Below are 21036 nucleotides of genomic sequence, written 5' to 3'. Positions count from 1 at the left end.
TATGCCAAATAAAGAAAAAAACTAAAAATAACACTTATTTGCCTGGAAATTAGGACAGTGCTGTCTGGAATGAAATGTAATGCTTCCTCATTTACACAGACAGAAAATAATGTCAATAATATCTGTCTGTCTACATCAGTTACTTTGTGATCAGGTCAATAATAGTATCTGAAAAAGTGAATAAAGGAATCCAACAGAAACTAATGCTGTAAAACAAATCAAATCTTTATTACGTAAAACATTCAAATGCTCTTCACATTGAGGTATTTTGTTTCATGTAGAACCAACTAAAAATCATAAACATAAATTACAATCATAAAATGTTACACCATAAACACTGCAAGTTATTGACATATAACTACAGACAAATATACAGTAGACATCCTAAAACATGGATTGTGTCTTCCGAGTAGAATTGTATTGTCCAAGACCTCCATCTTTCAGATCACAGCTTTGCAAGACAGACTGCAGAGCCTGGGCATACACTGAAAAACATCAATAACAATAAATGATCAATAACTTCATTTATAACTTCAATAACCATATACATCAGAGAGTAGGGCGATAATAAGACCATGAAACTAGTTGTTTCTTATTACAGAAAGAGTTAATTCCATTATAAAAAAAACATGAATCAGATAATTAATAATTAAACTTCACAAAGTCTTGTAAAAATACTTATAGGTTCTGACATCATGCAAAGTGGAAAAACAAAAGATGGCAACAGTGCGACAGAGGCCTAACATGTACTGAATGTCAAGTCATGCCACTATGAGTAATACAGTGTCTATGCTATACCAAGCACGATGTGACAAGATTCCAGAACTGAATTTGTCTGCTTCGTGACTAAACTTAACAGCCAGTCAGAACATGGTTTAAGTTTAGTTTAGTTATGTAAGAATTTTGGATCAATGAGATTTCAGTCAGTGGGGCTACCGAGTACAATCCTAAAAATCAGAAGAAATATTTTTTTCTATGCACTGAGCAAACAAACCTTTTGGATTGTTGTAGAAGACACAGTTGTTGGCGCATGTATCAGGATGGGTGTCCCAGAAAGTGTCTCCACAGCAACAAAGAGGTGGCAGATTTACTTTATCCTTCTCCAACTTCTCTTTCATTAGAGCCTGCATGGCCTCAATGTACCTGTCACAGAAATAGAATATCTCATCACTTCTCTTTAGACTTTTTCTTTAGATGTTTACAATTTGTAATATTATGATAAACATGCCCATAGCATGATCATTCATATATTGGCACTAAATACCTTTTGGTCTCTTTGCTTTTCTTTGTTTTTTCTCTTCTCTTCGCCTCCTCTGCTGCCTCATCCTCATCCAGTCTCAATCTCTCCAAAATCAAGCACTCCCTCTCCTCCATTTCTTTTCTTTTTTCCTGCTGTCGTCGCTGCAACTCTATCTTCATCTCCTCTGCTTTCCTGAGTTGTTCTTTTTCATTCTTAATCCTACACACAGCAGAAAGTTCTTCGAGTTTCTGAAGGAAGACTGCATTAACATCATTTGACCTCACTCATTGTACTCGAAGAAACCACATTGTGTTACTATCTGTATGCACATTCTCTTGCACATTCGTGTTCGTGTAAATATTTACAGTTTACTTCTATCATAGACTATATATCCCTTTATCTTTGTACTATTTATTTTCCCTTTTGTGTTTGTGTTTTATAATAATTGCACTGTCTTTGGAGCTGACCTGACCTATATTTCACTACTGGTTGTAAAATTCTCTATATAACTGTGTATGCGACAAATAAAAAATCTTGAATCTTATTATTTAATATGATGTCTATTTTTTGAGGGGGACCTCACCAGACCCCATTTATAACCCCATTTATAAAACTTGAGTAAATCGGATCGTGCTTATGTTTTACTAAAAATAAAAGATGTATGTCTGCTTTGCACGCTCGCTTCTATATTGCAATAAAAATGCACTGGGCTATTTTATGTGTCTTTAGTTTTGAGTAATAGGCATTTCTGCATTTCAGGTACAAAACAGTTTTAACAGTCCCTGGTGTTGTTTTCAGTCTTTAACAGTCAATCATTTATCATTTCTATGTATCATAGTCTGACTAGTGCAGAAGAGAAAACAATAGAGAAGTGACTAATCATCATGTGCAAATGACTGAAAAATAGATCAAAAATAGCCTTGCAACTTAAGTGGCAGTAAGTTTGAAACGTGTTAATGTGACGTTGTGGTAGAAAATGTCTCATGAACAAGTCTCGTGACATTTAACCTAGCCGTTCTCTTCATATGTTTCCTGTGTCTCTGGTGTTCCTTCACGCGTTCTCTTTCAATATCCATGAAGAGCCGGCGGTACATGAGGAAGTGAGACTGCCTCTGAAACAAATGAGTTAGCGGTTTAAACAAAACAATGTTGTCATTTTAAAAAAGAATTCCACCTGAACAAATTCAAAACACTTTAATACACTTGGATAGAATTCAGTTATGCTTGTCAGTTGCATGATATATTTACAAAGTTTTAAAGACTTCAAAACTAAATATTCTCCACAGCACTCAAACATTTTTTTACAACTGATAAATAATGATCAGAATATAATGTCATTCTCTACCTGCTGCTTCTTCATCTCTTCCCGATTCTCACGTGGCCACAGAACCTGGGACGCTCTATAGTCAGTACTGAAGTCTGTAGAAGGACCATTTAGATCTTGTTTTTTCAGAATCTTCTCGCAGACCTGAAGAGACACCAACACATACATAAACATCTATTTCATTGTAAGTTTGCAACAAAATCTGTTTTGGGTACTCTCGAGTTTCATTTGCTGTACGTTTAACCAACACCAACATTTAGAATGTTTGAGATTTAAAGATGAGAGCTTATTTTATTAAAGATGAGAGCTTATATTATAAGAACCCCTCACTTGGAAACACAATAGAATATATAGTTGTCCTTGCCATTTTGGTATGACATACGTATCAGATGCTCTATGAAGGGTCTGGGGATGCTCTAATGAGTATTTGACTAAAGTCAGGGCAACACAACATCTCACCAATTCATTCTGAAAAGTTACTGTTTTTCTTCTGTGCTGGTGTAAATTCAGAGGCTGCCCCACCAAGGGTATCTCCTCCTCCGCTTCAACATCCTGCTCACTTTTCTCTTCATCTCTCGCACCTTCTATACAGTCCTCCTTATCTCTCCAAGTGTGTGATTCAGCTTTCTGTTTATAACAAATGGCAAAGACATTAATCCTTAAACACACTGAACTTTCAGGTCTCAGAAAATGCATCATCTGTGACTCACATCTTTCGTCGGAGATGCTTTCCATTTTCCACCAGGTAGCTGTGATAGCTCATCTGCCTCTTGCACTGTCTGACAAGCAGCTAGCCTGCGTCGCACCCGCTTCATGACTTTACTGACCTGAAAAGTGTGGGGAAATAAGCAAATGACATGCAGAATATTCCATGTGGAGGTACAAAATGAATGTTCTGATGCAGTAAATACTCATACATGATGTTGATTAGAAGCAACAGCCTCCACCCCCTGAGCACTGACACAGCGAGAGCTGGGACTACAAATAGCCAGCTCCCCATGAGCCAAAGAAGAAATTGGACTTTTCTGTGGTGTAAGGTGCTGGGTTACTCTGCTGGTTTGTTGCAAAATTCTGCTCTCACATTCAACCTAAAATTGACAAATGGAGTAAAGAATAAAATGTATGAAATAATTATGCAGACATTGTCTAAAGCTATATATATAACTTATGAAATGTTACACATTTCTTACGGTTTCATATGATTTCAGCAGCTGCTGGTGTTTGCGCAGACGAGCCTGCTGAGATACACGTATGCGAACTGCATCCTGAAATCTGCGCAGATTCTCCTCTTTTTCTCGTCGGGTTTCCTCCAAAAGTTCCTCGGTGAGCAAAGCACGGACCTGTCACATAAAGAGTTATTTACAGGATATAGCAGACTAAAATATAATTTAGTTGTCTAAATTTCATGCATATAAATAATTGTTTTACCTCAGGATGTTCGTGACACTCATGTCCATTTTCAACCCAAGCCCCCACAGGTGCCGCAGCTGGGTTCCTCTCTGCCAACACTTTCACATCCTTGTTTGGAACAAACGAAGTGACGTTTCTCTTGTTTCCAGATCTTAACTTTTTCTTTTCTTTTACGAAGTTCCTTTGTGTTCTCGAACCTTTTTCCTTAACTGTTTGTGGTTGATTCATTGTCTTTTAGCACTCGCTGTGTGAACATTAGTGAACTGTTCGAATGGGGGACAACTGTTAAGTGAACGTTACTCTTAGCAAGTCGATTTCGGTGTTCAGACAGCATTACAAAGCCAAAAGACAAATACGTCGATTCGATAAACGAAAACCAAGTTTTTTAACTGAAGTTTCACCCATTTTTTCCCGAAGCAACTGATCACGTTATAAATTTGAAATAGCTTCAAATCTCACTAAAATAGAATGAAATCCCGTTGTCAATGACGCTAACGACCATTTTAGTCCCTCCTATTTTAAATTTCATTGGCCATCGCTCGTAAATCTACGATTTTATTCGTCTAAAATAACGTCATTAGAAAACTGTAGCGATTTGACCAGAGCCCCGCCCTCAACGTGCTCAAACATTTTCGTTCGGTGGGAAACACATTTCCCAGTTATTTCTGTTCCGCGTTTATTGTTACTTTGTTAAAAAACACTCATCAAATTGTTAACAACCACGTTTTGTGTTAACGTTTTTGTATGTGAAAGATAAAGACTGAGAAGAAGATTAACTAGGCCTACTTCACAAAGGCTGGAAAGTAAACAATTTGCGCCAGTTCCAACAAAGTTTTCTAGTTTGCTATCGATAAACTGAGATTAAATAAATGATTCGCATGATCACATATCTGCGTTAAATGCGACGGATTCCAAAAAGCACATTAGAAAGGAGAGGGTCATTTTATGTATTTTGTTGTTTTGTAATATTTGTATGCTCGTTGATCTTTTGTCGTTGTGGTTTAACTGTGATTTAGCATTGTTGCACCATAAGGTAACCTATCAATGTTCCCTGTGGCTTTTGCGTATGTCTCTTTGGTATGAAACAACACAAAAACAGCCTTCTAACCTTAACAATGCTTGTTTTCATAAGCTGCGTCCATGCACAACAAAGAGTCTACTGTGTCTTTTGTGTGAATCAGCAAGCACACTCTCTCTCCCTTTTTAGGAACAGTATGAACTTCAGCTACAGAGACATTACATAATACTTAGATTATCATCAAGAGAGATATTACTCAAATAAGATTTGGTTTGGTATTTCATTTTTTTATTACCATTCAATACAGAATAGCTCTATTTTTGTTTACATTCACTAAAACTAGAAGTAGGAACTTCATCAAAACACATTTTGTTGCCTTGACAAAGCCTTGTCTGGAAGTTTACAGTCGGAAGGTTATATAAGTCCTATAGAGTTTGTATAACAGAACTTGAAAAGAAATTTGAAGTTTGAAGGGGGATCCCATTCTAGGTAGTTGCTAAGGTGTTCTGGCTTGTTGCTAGGGTGTTCTAAGTGGTTGCCAGGGTATAATTTGGTTTCTATGGTGAATTTACTATTTAGAAAGGACAATCCTGTACCAATTTTAGTAAGAGCAGACTGAAAGGTTTGCTTGATACTCAAGAAGTGAATGAGTTGTAGTTTAAAAGCTCTAGGAAGAGATAACAGTTTGAATATTTTGGTGTTGCCTTACGGATTTAGAAAATGAACTCTAGCCTGGGTTTGTGCAATAACAGCATGTTTGTTTTGTCAAGCCAGCATAATCACATTTTGGTACCCAGGCATCTCTAAGAGCAAGACCCTACTATGTTAGATTACATTCACAAAGGTCATCTGAATAAAAAATGTCTTAACATAAAAAACAAAACAATTTTGAAAAGTTTTGTTTGGGACCCCTCGTAATGTGTATTTACATATTTACAAACATTAATGCAAAAGTGCAGGTCAATATCTGTCTCTGCAGCATGTAGGCTCAGCAGACTTGATCAGCATCTGCTTTTGGAGAGCTTCTGGTTTCTTGTGCAGGGGTGGGTGGATTCTCAGACTTTCTCGCTCGAGACGAGGTCACCGGTGAAGAGCGACTCGACCCTCTGCTGTGAGAAGGAGAGGGGGCGGGTGGGCTCTGGCTGTGTCCCTTCCTCCGGTGCCGGTGTGCCGGCGGGGATTTAGAGGGGGTGCGGGGGTATCTGCGAGAGGAGCGGGCCGGTGGCTCGGATGAGTCGGATGGAGGAGGAACAGAGCTGCTGTAGCTTGGGGGGCTGCTACCGTTGGAGGTGCATGTTTCACATGTTGATGTTGGTTCACCAGTTGGAGAATCCTGAGGGTGTCAAGTGTATGCATTTACAGTCTGCACACGCCTACAAGCTTTTATTGGAATTATGTACTTTCGTGTGGTCATGACTCTTAATACTTCCTCCACACTTCTTGCCATTCTTATTATGCGCAAATATGCAGCCTAATCTAATAACCTCTTCTATATTAGACTATATACTGAATACATGATTATAAATGCAAAATACAAAGGAATGTTTTGAAGCATTCTGAGATTGCATCCAGGTTGAGTTCAACTTTTGCTGCCTGAATCACAGACAGCTCTGTTGAGGTAATGGACCACTCGAAAAGCTATTTTTAAACATAAAAAGGGTGCGCTGAGAGATTGAGTGTAGATAATGACGTCAAACTACCTCTTTTAAGATGTAGAGCGATACAGGATTCCTCCGCTCATGATCAGTCATTATTGGGATGGCATCATCTAGATATATAATGAACAATTACATTGAATGAATATGGCATAATATATTGTAATATTAAGATATTGTAATTTTTAAAATGTTTTTTAGGTTAGACTTCTGGTTTAATACAATACAAAAGAAATACAATACCAGCTCTGTCACTAACACCTGTTAATTATTATTATATAAAATAAATTTGACTTCTTTCTAGTTTGGAAATGAAGGAAAATTGGATTTACAGTAATGCACTTCCATTGAAGTCTATGGGGAAATAGGGTTAAATGTAACATAAAAGTATACAAGACATTATATTTATTGACATTCACATTTATGCCTTTGGCAAATGCTTTTGTTCAAAACGACCTATAGGGCTAAATGTAAACATTAGAGTGATACAAACCCCTTTCTGTGCAAATTCACATCTAATTTTTCTATTTAGCAAAGTTTACATAGACCAAACTCCATCCACCGGAATTATATCAGCAACACATATTCAGTTAATTTAAATAAGAAAAAGTGGAGAAATATTTATCCAAGAGTATCACTAAAAGGATCATTCAGAATTTACAACACAAACACACATTTTTGTTTAGAAACATTAATATAGGAACTTGAGCTGCACATAATCTGGAATGCATGGCCCTGTGCAAAATGATATTATTGGATTATTTGGAGTCAATGCCTGTCACAGATGTTTATAGAGCTTAATTTGTATTAAACCTAAAACATTCCTTTAAATTGCAAATAATGTTTTATTGCTGTAACTAAATTTACATCAGTTACAGGAATACCAGTAAAAGTGTATGAGAAAAAGACATTACAACATTTAGTTGGATGATAGTTTAATGACATACCCTCTGGCTTTTCATCATGATACTGGATGTGGTGGTTTTGTGAAATGGCTCTTGGTGTCATGGTTTTGGACCGCTGTCTTTTTGATTTCCTAATGAAAATATTTTGCAGTTTATTTACACCGATGTCCTAACATTAAGCAAGGAAAAAGTAAAGAGAGAAGAAACATCTTACTTTTTTGATGGTTTCCAGCAGGCACACACAGTTACAAGAGTGACAAGGACGAAGATGCCCACTGTAGACAGTATGATATAAAGCGAGCTTCTTTCTGGAAGCAAAATAACATTTTAAGTCTTTTCACGAGGTAGCAACTGCAAATATAAACTCATGCTTAAAAGAAAAATTCTTACTGTAAACTGTAAGTTTGACTGGTAGGCTTTTCATGCTACCTATAGGGTTTTCCACCATACAGCTGTAGACGTCATCATCTACCATCAGAACTCGTGCGATGGTCAGGACTTTCTGGTCAGGTGACAAGATCAGGCGTGTCTCGTTTTGTAACAGATTCCCACCTTTTGTCCAGCTGTAGGTGGTCTTAGTACCCGTGTCATGGGTGCAGTTCAGGGTGAAATTCTCAGTCAACTCCAGAACAGTGGAGGAGGCCATGTGGACGTATGGCTTAGAGATTGGCTCTGGAAAGATTTAATTGCAATAAATCACATAATGTTATGGTTGCCATGGTACTATTGTAATTTCTTTTTTTGGTACTGTGTTAATGCCATGGTTTGTATTTTAAGCGTGGCTTAAATGTAATGTAATTTGAGAAAGCTTTTTTACCATCCACCGTCAGCTCGATGCTTCCCTCTCCAGTGAAGGTGTCATCAGTGATGGAGATCTCTACTTCGTAAGTGCCCTCATCAGACAGCCGGAGATTATGGAGCAGCAGTGTGCCATTCTCAAACACGAGGATACGATCTCTATATTCTGGTCGCAGTTTACCAATGATCTCAGTGCCGATGGACTGGACCACTGTAATGGGTTTGTCCCTCTTGAGCTGCCATTTGATTACAGGAGGATCCAGGCTGGTGCTTGAGTAACGGACAGAAAGCAGAGCTTCTCCACCCACTGTCCCTCTGATCAGAGCCTCTAAAGTGGTAATGTTCACCCCCTGAACACATCCTATTGAACATAAACATCTTAAAATACTGAAACCTCTCATTGAAATTTATATTAGTTTTTCAAAATGTAAGCCAAAAAGCCATGCCCAGTTTATATTTGTCTGCAAAGCCAGCGTTTTTAGTATGCCTTCCTAAAGGCTTGAGATCATGAGAAACAGTTTAATTTAGGTGTATCCACATATCCCCTGCTGATCTACCTGAACTATTGACTGCTTAATTTTCATTTACATTGACCTGAGATAGGTAATGTTTCACCAATCATGTGTAACTGCTGTGTAGCTTTGCCCTTATCGTTTAGTTTCCACACACACAGGAAATACTGCATTTATCTTGTCTGTGTAAACAAGCTGTTTCATTTAGTAGTGTCCCCCCTGCTTTTCTCTGACGACACTGTAATCATGTAAAGCACACCAAATAACACCAGTTAGATTTCATTCCCAGAGAGGGGAACACTATAACCTGCAGTACATTCCCAACAACTACTTTGGAATAATTTAGGATGTCTTTTGGTGGCATTTTATTTTACAGTCCTGTTTAACATGTACGTACTACAGTATGTACTTATTGTGTAACTGTATAATTACTGCCAGCCCTAACCCTAACTCTAACCCAAACCCATATTACCCATAGTTACCAAAATGCACATGATACCACAAAATAAAGGGTAGCCCGTCTTTCTTTAACACCAAAACAGAAGTCATATCACACTTTACAGCATTTTAAGTAGTGAAGTATAGACACATTAGCCATTTAATAGATGATGTTAGGTCATAATATTAACCATCAAAATAGGCCTGTGTAGCTGTATCTTTTTAAAGGGATAGTTTACCCCAAAATAAAAGAAATGTTATATTCTATATATCCTCAAGTTTAAAACCTGTATAGGATTTTTTTCTTCTGTGGAACACAAAAGAAGAAAATATTTTTGGCTTTGTGTCCATGCAATGGAAGTCAATTGGCTCTCATGTTGTTTGGATACCAACGTTCTTCAAAATATCTTCTTCTGTGCTCTGCAGGAGATTTGGAATTACAAGTAAACGATGACAGAATTTTCATTTTTAGGTGTACGTTCCCTTTAAGTGACATTGGCTTGTCTCTCTCATACTTCAGTTCCAAAATCGAGTTTTGTGAATGGAAAATCATTTATTTCCTCAAATTTTTAAATGAACTAATTTTGTTCAAAATAAGTGCACCCTGTCTAGATTTCAGTTTTGGCACTGGCCATTAAAAACCAATATAAGTTCACCACTAATGTCAATTTTGTGACACACGCAGGTTATAAAACAATATCTCCCAATTATTAACATAATGCAATATAAAGAAATTGGAATTGTCTGCCCCAGCAAACTAAAGGTACTGAGCAAGTATGGAAAGAGCCCATCTCCCTGATAACTGCTTTACAGTGTGAAAGGCCTGCAGAGACGAGCAGACAAAAGCTTGGATTGTTTTGCCCAATTTCCTCCCTATATAGGCTATAGCGTCCCATAAAAGGAACCACAGAGCAACAAACAATCAGGGTGATTAGATGAAAAGTGACACATGGAGCTCTGTGACACTGCTGATGACAACATTGGCCAATTATACAACACAAACAGCTTCTAGTTTTGATGCAAGACAGGACTAGGATTTCACGATGCTGTAAATAGGAATATAAAGTCGACTATAAGTCCACCCAGCTTTGTCTATCTAGTGACACTAACTCTGTTCAGTGCTTCCTAGGCAAAGCATTAAACTGGACTCGACAATTGAAACCTTTATATTGAGGAAATTCAAAATACAACATTATGTGTCTTTTAAACCTTTAATGATTAGGATATTAAAACTGTATTTCATATCTGGACACAATATTTCCTGGGTGAATATTCAGATGTAAGAGATTATATGTACAATATTAAATTATTTGATGCATAATAGTTTATATATAAACAATGGAAATAAAGATATACATTGATTTATACTAATAGACGATAAACAATACTGAACAGTATAAAATGGTTTGTCAGGTAACATGTGATTCATGTTAAATTAGCTAATATTATTAAAACAAAAGTTTTAATATCGAATCAATAGGACTAAATTATGTCAGACCTAAAGTCATTTTTATGGGTCAGGTTTATACACCTAGCTCATTAAACTTAAAATGGCATGTTTTTACTTTATACTGTCCAGTGTAGATAACTGATCTGTCTGTATTATTAATTACAAAAATCTTAATAACTTGACAGGACTTTGAAATGCATTATTTTATATTAAAAAGGCACAATATTAAAACAAATCTGTCTTTACTCTAGCCACCACTTGCTTATAAACCCTTGACAAATGTCAACAAGCGGTGTCTTTCAGTAAAAAGTTAGACTTGCCCACTTACCTGAGTGAATCAGAACTACAAGAATCAACAGGAGTGATGCTGCAAAAGTGGCCGATGCCCAAGAAAAAGCCTCCTTTTCTGCCTTCATCTTGGGTCTAACGGTCATAGTCTTCCCCGAACAATTAACATGATTTGTTCACTCTCAGCACGTCCCACAACTCAGTTTTGCAGTTCCTCGAGGTTGGGCTATGCCTGGCTGACACACACACATACAACAACACACAAAAACATGCACAGACATGCACTCACACACATAAGCTTGCATGTGTGCAAACATTCACACAATGCACCACGATGGCATGTTTGTAAGACTTTGAATGGGTCTGTGTATGTGTCTGGAGGGGGGGGGGGGCTTGGTCTGGGGTGGTTGTTGGCTAGCTTCATGGCCTGTTTCACAAATGAATGTTCCTTTGAGTAAATAATACATTCCCTCGCCAAAAATTATTTTCTGAATCAAACGTCTCAATTTTTTCAGTAATGCACATATAGTAAATAACAAAATATCCTAATTTCAACAAAATAAATATAAAGGGAAAAACATACAAACACTTTAATCTAACCAAACAAATCCAGAGCATAAAACAGAAATTATAACAGTTTGCTTCATCCACCACCTAGCCTAGATAAGCCTGGTTGAAATGTTATTAAAAATAAGATGGTGTTTGTTGTCCAATAAACGATCTCTAGCAGTTATTGAATGCACTTGTGCCCTTGTCTCATAATTCAAAACATCAACGGACAGGAGAGAAAACAAAACTAATACAACCAACAGCAAAAACTCATATTTATGATATTCTGGGGCCTGATTTGGTAAACATAAAAGTGACCACTCATTCTCCTATTTTCTGGAGGGAATTTTACGCCATAGATCTGGAATGAGTAAAAAAACTTTAAAACTGACCAACTTCTTTGTGTTTTGAAATAGTATTGGCTCCAGATAAAAATGTTTTGCACAAAATGTTTTGTATTTGAATGCCATTATTTTATTTATACGCAGCTAGATCTTACAGAATAATTTTTTGCTTCCTAAATTAACTTTTTAGTGTTTATTCAGAAGGTTTATAACAAACTCTTTTGATCAGACACTTCAAGGGAACAATCTGTTCTGCTGATTAGTCATTTATAGGCCTACAGTGTAAAATAACCTGTAATTTTACAGAATTTTACAGAAGTGCAGGTTTTTGTATGTATTTTTGAAAATACGGTAAAAAAAGTCAAATCACAAAAAACTGCAAATCTACAAGAAAAATATCTTGTCGCCCTAGCTGCCAGGAAAATTCTGTTTTTTACAGGATTTTTGTACAGTCTATTTTTGAAATACGGTTAAAAGTAAAATCGCAGGAAAACATGAAAAACATGTAATTTTACAGGGAATATTTTTTATTTTGCTCTAAGTTAGAAAGCTCTCCTACTTAAAATTCTACACTGTATCTACATTTTGTATTGTATTTTTTTGTAAAATCTTCACATTTGGTAGATGCTTACAGTAACTACAGTGCATTTAATCTTTACACATTTTTATCAATATGTGTCTATAGGGTTTGAGCCAATGAACTTATAATGCAATGCAGCCAAAGGCATATTAGTTATGCTAATATATCAAAAACAACATTGCATTTCATGTATAATGTTTCATGGGACATGTTTATGCAATGCTGCCCTCCACTGGATTTAATGCACCAGATTAGACCTTCCTCTGTCCCAGTGCACTCCAGGTACAAAACCAACTGTTTGGCTATAAATTCTGTAAAGCTATGGTTATTGTTACTCAACCGTGGGTTTAAAACAACTCAGAACCTTTTAGAGTGTATTGAAAAGTCTCTTTTAGTTACTTTGTATTTGGATTTACTAAAAATGTATTTAGTGAAAAAGAAAATAAATCTATAGACATTTCAGATGGAAATTCATACAATTCCAGTTGTGAACACGTCATTTTCTATCATGCAAGTCAGTGTAGATGTACAGTAATGACCTCAATGATTAAAAAACATGTACATAAGGTATATTTACCATAACAAAATTGAGATGAAAGCCAAACATCTAAGCCTACAGTATCAAGAGGCAACACAGAGGCAGATTTTGTCTGTGTTGCCATTGGAAACTCGAGTGAAATTCATATTTCATAACTCTCCCACCCCCGGCTGAGTCCCTGGACGTGTCAGCGCGAGTGGGAGCCGACGTGGGCGTAAAGTGGGCTCAACGGCTCCAAAGCAACGTACGGCTCTCATGATCCCACAGCAAAGCTGAACGCAGAGCTGAAACACGCAGCTACAATTCAGCTACAACCCATCAATTCAGACATGTTGGCGTTGTTGCTAAGCTGAATTCCTTGTGTTGTGATTCGTTTTCGATTTGAACTTTTTGTCCTCAAGCACATATTTCTGAGAATGACTCCCGAAGACTATTTTTAACACAGGAAATAGTATTTTAGATAAACAATACAATATTTTCTGGTGAAAAAACTCTTGTTTGAGATTGTTGGGTTAAGCAGAGATGAAGAACCACAGGACAGTTTATCATCACTCCACAGTTGCTATGAATGTTTTTGTGAAGTAACCTAAAATATGTTTCATGTGGTACATAAAAAATGAAATTATATTAGATATTAGAGATACGCCTTTAAGGAAGGGGGTTATAAACAAATATTATGATATATAGACTATTGTGAAAAAACGTAATGGCACTGCACTTTTTCCTATACTGTAAAAAAATCGAATTTTCCGACAGCTGGGGCCAGAAATATACCTGGAAATAACATTTTCCACCCGTAAAATGACATGTTTTTCCCGTAATTTGCATTTAAACTGCATTTCAAAAATCTGTGAAAAATCTGTAAAAAAAACCCTGTAGAATTCAGTAAAATGACCGTTTTAAAATAAAAGTTATAAAATTATAGAAATAGTAAATATCGAAAAATATGTAAAGTATAATGTACATACTGTAAAAATGTCCTTTTTTACCCAAGTTGGGTAATGTCTGCCTAAAGTTAGGTTAGCACTTACTAAATCAAGAAAGTATTTTTCAGTTTTGTGGAGGATTACCAAACAGACTGAATGAGGTTTTATGGGCATGGTAGAAATAACTCCTTAGCGGAATTATTTACTCAAAAATGTCATTTACGCTCATGTTTTCTAACTTTGCATGTGTAGTGTTTGCTATGGCACACAAAAATAACATTTTTGAGATTTAAGATTTTTTTCTTTACGCAATGACACTTCATAGCAAAAGCTCCAAAAGAATAAAAAAATATAGGATACTTTCATAAAAGTAGTCCATAAATCTGGTGCGTTTCAGAAGCAACACAATAGTGTTGATGATTTTTTCAAATCAAACCTTTGATTTTTCACCACATATATGATGTACACACCCATAGCTTGCCACTACTTTATTTTAAATGCCAGATATCATTGAGGAGGCAGGGTAGATGCAATAAAAACTATCAGGAGACAGGGCAAGAAGACATAATTACAGCGTGCTCTACTTTCCCCCATCCATTGTGAGTTGTGTACTGTAATTAAAACATGAGTTCTGGAAGATCTGCCAACCAAGAGCTCTCTAGGAAGAATGCAAAGAATGGGGTTGTGTTAGTCAAATGTCTTGTTTCACCAATACATGGTAAACGTAATGGTAAAGATGTGATCCAGTGACATTTACTTATTTTTACATGAACTATTTACAGGCCATTTATGCTATACATCTGCACTTGCATTTCCTGGGATTCAAACCAAGTACCTTGATGTTGCAAGTATTATTTGAGGTTTTACCAGCTGCATAGAAAAGAAATGACATTTTACTGTTTTATTTTAGAGTTTTCATGTATTTTTAAAAAGCAGTTAAAAATGTTAAATTACAGAAATAAACTGTAAATTTACAAGTTGAGTGTAAAATAATGTGAGCATGACATGACGTAATTTTACTTTACCGGAATATTACCGCATTTTGCCGGTATTTTGACAGTGTGAGATGCAGCAAGTCAGGCAAATATTTGGCGTAAATATCACCAAAAGTTGATCTGATGCGAACGGACAGGTACACGAACCCCAACGCACTAAAAGATTAGCACAGGCACGGCAGCACGCAAGGAATGCTTTTGAGCAAATCCATTTTTAATGAGGATCTGTGCTATTTGAGGGCTACAGTCTGGCTGTTTGAAAGATTGATTAAGCTATGGGAATACCTCACTGAATCACATGGATTTGACACACGCAGTCTGAAAATCTCATTTTCTCTGTGTGTATGCTCGGAGAATTTAACCATTTTTAATCACACATTTTTAGCGATGATTAGTGTGAGCAGTTATATTTAATAGCTGTGATTACATTTACATTACCCGAATCAAGCAAGAATGACTATTATGAAGGGCCAAGTAAACACTGAAAGCCGATGTGTCCAACTTAATTTGCTTTATTAAACAGGCATAAACAAAATTTACGCTAGAAAAAACACTGACCTTCAGTTAATGAATACTTGTATTATAGTAAGATCCAGTACAGCCAAAGAAGCACAAAACAAATCAACAAACCTTCTGAAAGAGTATTTGACTCGCCTTGCTCAAAGCAACAAGCAAACCCTTGAAAGTTAAAAGCTGACAAATCACACACACGTTTATATATGAATTTAATTTAGAATGTCATGCTGTGATATTTTTTAGGTCAGAAACAGCCACTCAGATGCTTAAGGAAGAAGAGAGAAGTGTGAAGGGTTTTTTATAGTCGTATGGCAAACTCTACGTGGAGTTTGGATGTTTTTCTATCACACATTGAAGGGTTCTTTTTCAACAAAAGAGCTCTGGTTATTGCAGTGATGGACTGTCAGGGCGGTGGTGATTGTGCTCCTCTTAGCTACTTCTGCTCTCGTTGTTTCTGAAAAAGATGACACATCATTTTGTGTTTACGAGACGATAGCAAAGCTCCTGAAAGATGGATATGGAAAGCTGACATTTACAAATGACTGTGTTACATTTACATCGGTTTATGCATTTGGCAGACACTTTTATCTCAAACTACACTTAAAACCAAAAAAGCTGGGTTGTTTCAACCCATGGTTGGGTCAATTATGAACATTTTAGGGTAATTTTAAGCAACAGGAAGGTTCGTGCATAATGTACCCAACCGTGGGTTGAAACACCACAGCATTAAGTTTTTCGTTTTATTCAAGGCATTATATTGAGTAATCCCTGAGAACCGAACCCATCACCTTGGCATTGCGAGTGCCATGTTTCAATGTACGAAATAAAGGACATCATTTTTATATTTGTATTGATTTTGCATTTATTCAAAATGCATTTAATAAAAGGCTAAACCACATTCGGTTATTAAAAGGATTTCAACGTTAAAAGCAAACTACGAGCATTACCATAAATGAGCATTACAACTTAAGGGTGCTCACATGACATCAACTGGGTACCATCTGTATTATTGCTTAGCAACAAGCAATTAAGGCGGTATTGCTAGGATACCGTTTTACCATATAGCGCTCTGCTGGGGAAACACTGAATTCATGAAGAAGTGATTGCAGAAGTAATTGTGATAACACTTACTTTATGGGATCTTTAATAAAAGTTAGTTTAATACTGCTGTCACTTCTGTTTAAATACATGAAACTTTACATGATAATACAAGATTTACATCTTTCTGTTTTGTTTGTCTGCAACCTTAATTGACATTATGAATAAAATGAATAAAAAATTGCACTCATTAGTTTTTTAAATAGAATTATATGCCAGAGAGTTGCTAAATTCTTTATTTGACTGGTTTTACAGAACAGCTCTGAATGTTTTTTGCAACGTTACTGTTGCACATCACTCGGACATGTTTTTTTGGGCTAGTTCAAAACATAGTAAAAGCTGTTTCTAAACAGGTGGTTTTACACTTATAAAATTCTTGACATAAACATAACTATAAAATTAGAACTCCCTAAAATATCAAACAATGATAACATTGATAATAAAGAAAATTACATCTGATTTACTAATTTCTTAATTTATGTAAGACTTTACGGTCTTTATGTAAGACTTTTTGGAGATTCGAATTCATCTTTGGCACATTTTTTTGCTGTACTGCCTGTGTTGCTAACCTCTTCCCTTGGCTTGTCATCCTTCATTTTCTTCCTGGTCATGTGACCTCGAAAGCCAGCTTGAATTTTAGCAGCAGCCTTGTTTGCAGCTGGGTCATCAAGGGGAATGTCCATGATGTCCTCGTCTTGTGGCTGAGTGCATCCTTCCTGCAAAACAACAGTCAGCCATTTTAGTTACGAGGGACAATTCTACATGGAAAGGGGAAAAACGAAGCAATTTTTAATGAACTGTTATGGATTAATTCTAGTGTAAAATGAGTTTTATACTCCGTTCACTGTGGAAATGAAAAGAGTTGTTTTCAATCATTTTTAAACTGTTTGCGAGGTTTACTGAAAAGGTTTTACTGCAATTCAGAATAACATTAGGGCTTTTTTCACCTTTAATTTAGGAAAGCTGATAACCTGAACACTTTTGTGTGATTACCACATACATCAAAACTATTTTCTCTTCACTCTTTCTCTAAATATGTCATTAAATTGAACGGTATCACAATTCTTTTATTCTCGTTATCCAGTGAAATACGAGTTGTCACTGGTCCCCAGCGAGACTCAGGTTTCCAACAGCTCAAGTAATTTCTCTTTCCTGCTGGGAGTGTGTCACAGTCAAGGGACTGAATCTGAAAGCATTCAAAGCTTCACAAGTGTGAAGATCCAGCTGAGCGGGATGAAAGCCTGACAGTCCACTGAGGTTTCAGCATCATTTTGCAGGGGTAAACAGCTCTGGGGTCCACTATGATTATTACCCATAAAGCCCTGCATGGGTCAGAAACACATTTTTGATATCCCACCTGTATTTAAAGCTGTATGCTATTTGCTGTTTGTTCACACACAAAATCAGCATGTCCCTAAATTTGAAAAAAAAGACAACATGCAGCCCTGACATGGTAGCCAAAGGTCAAAGGTGAGTCTCTATTCATTTAGAAAACACATTTGAGACTTATTGATAATTTATGCTGATTGGTTGCTGACAAAGTAAAAGAATACTGCATTTGGTCATACATTGTGTATATAAAGTCAAATGTTTTATTTGGATAATGTTTCTGTAGTTTTCCGTGTGAACTATGTTCACAAAAGTTCCAACACTGGCCACTGGGGGCAGTTGTTAGAAATTCAGAGAAAAATCACTATACTGCAAAACATTGTTTTCCTATATAGTATTTTTGTTTTGTGGTTCAGGGAAAAAATCTAACAAGATAAATTCTCCTGAAAAGCAAGAATGTTTAAAATAAATGGACTTGTCTTCTGAGAATACATCTTGTAAACTTTTAAATGATTCACATGCAATATTTTGCTTTTCTCCTTTAAACATATTGTTACTACATTTTGTTAACCTTATGCTAATAATTTGCAAAAGAGATGAAAAAAAAACCACACTTTAGTATTTACATATCTACAACTTTTCCAGGTATACAACTTTCTTGGAACTTGCCTTCAGAACCGTTTTAATATTTTTGTATATAGATTCAAAGGTGCTGGATACATGCATTAGAAATTTTGTCTGCATTGACTAGATTGCACTATTTACACGACATGATTATAGTTACTGCAGATGTGTTGGGAACACATGATTGTGACATGAATTAGTAAAAAATAGTTGCATTGTGGTCAAAAGGAGATCGACATGGTCAGCAACAATACTCAGGTAGACTTTGATGTTTAAATGAAACTCACTTGGTACTCAGGTGCCCACCATAGCCGTAAAAAAAAAACCAGTAAAAAAAGAAAATTTTCTGGCAGCTGCATTGGGGCGCCAGAAATAAACCATAAAATAAAAGATAAAGAAAAAAAAAACTTTTACCGTTTTTTTTTTGCAAATTTGTGGTCTTTTTTTGCAATTTTACGTTTTTTAACCGTATTTTCATAAATAATCTGTAACAGAAAAATCCTGTAAAAAAATGAGCAGCTGGGGCACCTGAAATAAACAAACAGGTTTTCACTGTAAAATTACGTTTTCACCGTTTTTATTGTAAATTTGCCTTCTTTTTCTGCAATTTTATGTTTTTAGACCGTATTTAAAAAATACATGGAAAAACTGTACAACTGCTTCATGGTTTAATGTGTTATGTGTTTCCAGATGCTGTCCTGCATACCTTGAATGTATCAATTTGCATTTCTGAATTAGACTTGCCGTTCTATCAGCATGAACCAGTCAAACGAGGCACTTTTACCGAATGACATTTTTCATGTTCAAATCATTGAGAATCTCAGAAGATCAGCAGATTCCATAATACTAATATTTTTTTTACCCATTCTGATGCTTGGTTTCAGCAGATCCTCTTGACCATGTCTACATGTCTAAATACACCGTTTCTACCATGTATCTCAACATCATTTCCACAAACAAGTCCTCATATCTTCTGTATCTAAAGATGTTTAGATATTTTTACTGGAAAACAAGATAAAAATTCTCATCTCATCAAAATTCTCAATTCTCATCTTTCCTAGCAACAGCCGTTTCCCGAGCATGACAGGTGCTGATCTTGACCAATCATCAGTCAAGGGACATTTTGTGTGAACCTTCCATGTGAGTGTCTCGTCAGTCCTGTCAGTTTGGAACATGCAAATGGCCATCTGTCTTATCAACCACATCTACACAATTACACACACATAATTGCTGTTTCTACAAAGTTCTGCATCCTGCTGCTAACACACAACTCCAAACCCACGCAAAAGATAATGTGTAACATCTCTGACTTCTGTGACACATGGGAAGGAACAAGAAACCTAGACATGTCTCCTGAGTGTGAAGCTTTCATATAAATATGCACCTGATCTTCCAGTCTGGTCCTGAGACTCCAGTCGAGCTCTGAGCCAGACCCTCCCCAGAATATAAAATTAGAGTAAATTTGATTATAGGAGGAGTCTGGGTGGAGGTGGAATGCTATAAGAATTGTCGTAAGGGAAAGGTAGGCGGGTGGTAGGCAGATGCTTGAAAATAAACTACAGGACGGGATGATCAGGCTACCCCTGAGCCTCCGTTTAGAACATTTATCCATCAACTACCTGACTGGTTTTTTTTGATAGACACTGTCACTGTTGGAAAGACAAGAGTTTACAAGAGTGACCATTCTCGAAACACACAAATCAACTAACAAAAATGTATGTCACTACATGTTTTTAAAATGTTTAAACAGTCTAATCTAGTAAGCACTTTTCTTCATACCATAAAGGAAGAATAAATAAATAAATAGCTTATTTAGAAATTGAGAAAACCATGACAATTCTCAAAAGTTTCATGAAAAGAAAAGATAAACATATATTTACAGTTTTGATACAGCACATTTATTCAATTTATTGCAGCACAAAAGCTCCTAAAACAAGTTCTTATGGTCATAACAGTCACTTAGTTTTATATGATTTTAGCTACAGTGCATATTTTTTCAGTTTTTAATTATTTGTTTTACTTTAATGGAATGTGTTGGTGTACTTAACATAAAGCCATCCAGTAAGCCTTTAAATTATTAACTCAACCTAGTTGGACTAGTTTTGGATGGGTTATTACATAACAGCTCATGAAATTCAATTTACTTTACCTCTTGCTCTGTCAAAATATCTCCAACATCACCAACGCTTAAAAAGACTATATGAAAGAATTTTTCATAAATCGCAAAACATGCAATTGTTGATAGTAGCCTATGTGTAAATCAGAAGTTATTTTTTGAAGCGGTGCAAGCTTAAAACGGACTCTACTTACGTTTCGACAGTCCATAGCGACGTGATATGACAAATGTGTAATGTTTGAGGCTAGTTGTCCTGTTGAAACTATGATTGCGAAATCAGTGAGTAAAGATGTAATCTCCAGTGATGCTCACTCTCTCTGTGTTTCAGTGTGCTGCTCGTTTCTCTGGATCGGCTCCGTCTGTAACTCATGCACTGAAACTGA

At 36.2% G+C, this 21036-nt stretch overlaps 3 protein-coding genes across 3 annotated transcripts; all 3 read right to left on the bottom strand.

The window, feature by feature from the left end:
- Positions 1-195: 195 nt before the first annotated feature.
- Positions 196-4439, bottom strand: ccdc15 (coiled-coil domain containing 15). The gene is made up of 10 exons (XM_057319475.1): positions 3993-4439; positions 3755-3904; positions 3482-3652; positions 3275-3391; positions 3024-3191; positions 2586-2708; positions 2249-2352; positions 1265-1459; positions 995-1143; positions 196-485 (listed from the first exon to the last, which is right to left on the bottom strand). Exons 1-10 carry the CDS (start codon positions 4200-4202, stop codon positions 385-387), a joined length of 1488 nt encoding a protein of 495 aa, XP_057175458.1. The 5' UTR covers positions 4203-4439; the 3' UTR covers positions 196-384.
- An 822-nt stretch (positions 4440-5261) lies between these two features.
- On the bottom strand, positions 5262-12820 carry hepacamb (hepatic and glial cell adhesion molecule b). Its single transcript, XM_057319487.1, has 7 exons — positions 11079-12820; positions 8370-8711; positions 7943-8224; positions 7767-7860; positions 7595-7683; positions 6693-6760; positions 5262-6325 (listed from the first exon to the last, which is right to left on the bottom strand). Exons 1-7 carry the CDS (start codon positions 11182-11184, stop codon positions 5981-5983), a joined length of 1326 nt encoding a protein of 441 aa, XP_057175470.1. The 5' UTR covers positions 11185-12820; the 3' UTR covers positions 5262-5980.
- A 2644-nt stretch (positions 12821-15464) lies between these two features.
- Positions 15465-21036, bottom strand: nrgna (neurogranin (protein kinase C substrate, RC3) a). The gene is made up of 3 exons (XM_057319498.1): positions 20848-21036; positions 17154-17300; positions 15465-15940 (listed from the first exon to the last, which is right to left on the bottom strand). Exons 1-3 carry the CDS (start codon positions 20860-20862, stop codon positions 15920-15922), a joined length of 183 nt encoding a protein of 60 aa, XP_057175481.1. The 5' UTR covers positions 20863-21036; the 3' UTR covers positions 15465-15919.

This window comes from Triplophysa rosa, linkage group LG2 (genome assembly GCF_024868665.1).
Source record: "Triplophysa rosa linkage group LG2, Trosa_1v2, whole genome shotgun sequence".
NCBI lineage: Eukaryota > Metazoa > Chordata > Actinopteri > Cypriniformes > Nemacheilidae > Triplophysa > Triplophysa rosa.
The sequence above is the reverse complement of the archived record's forward strand: the minus strand, read 5'-3'. Positions and strand labels throughout refer to the sequence as shown.

What these genes read in the sequence shown, in the direction of transcription:
- hepacamb (XM_057319487.1), bottom strand. Translation starts at nt 11,184, where the DNA reads ATGACCGTTAGACCCAAGATGAAGGCAGAAAAGGAGGCTTTTTCTTGG. An exon ending in AGTCAAACTTACAGTTTACA is followed by an intron (nt 7,861 to 7,942) that starts GTAAGAATTTTT and finishes TTTTGCTTCCAG; the next exon opens with AAAGAAGCTCGCTTTATATC. An exon ending in CGCTCTACATCTTAAAAGAG is followed by an intron (nt 6,326 to 6,692) that starts GTAGTTTGACGT and finishes TGACACCCTCAG; the next exon opens with GATTCTCCAACTGGTGAACC.
- ccdc15 (XM_057319475.1), bottom strand. Translation starts at nt 4,202, where the DNA reads ATGAATCAACCACAAACAGTTAAGGAAAAAGGTTCGAGAACACAAAGG. An exon ending in AGTGTCACGAACATCCTGAG is followed by an intron (nt 3,905 to 3,992) that starts GTAAAACAATTA and finishes TTTATGTGACAG; the next exon opens with GTCCGTGCTTTGCTCACCGA. An exon ending in CATATGAAGAGAACGGCTAG is followed by an intron (nt 1,460 to 2,248) that starts GTTAAATGTCAC and finishes TGCTGTGTGTAG; the next exon opens with GATTAAGAATGAAAAAGAAC.
- nrgna (XM_057319498.1), bottom strand. An exon ending in ATGACAAGCCAAGGGAAGAG is followed by an intron (nt 15,941 to 17,153) that starts GTTAGCAACACA and finishes CATCTTTTTCAG; the next exon opens with AAACAACGAGAGCAGAAGTA.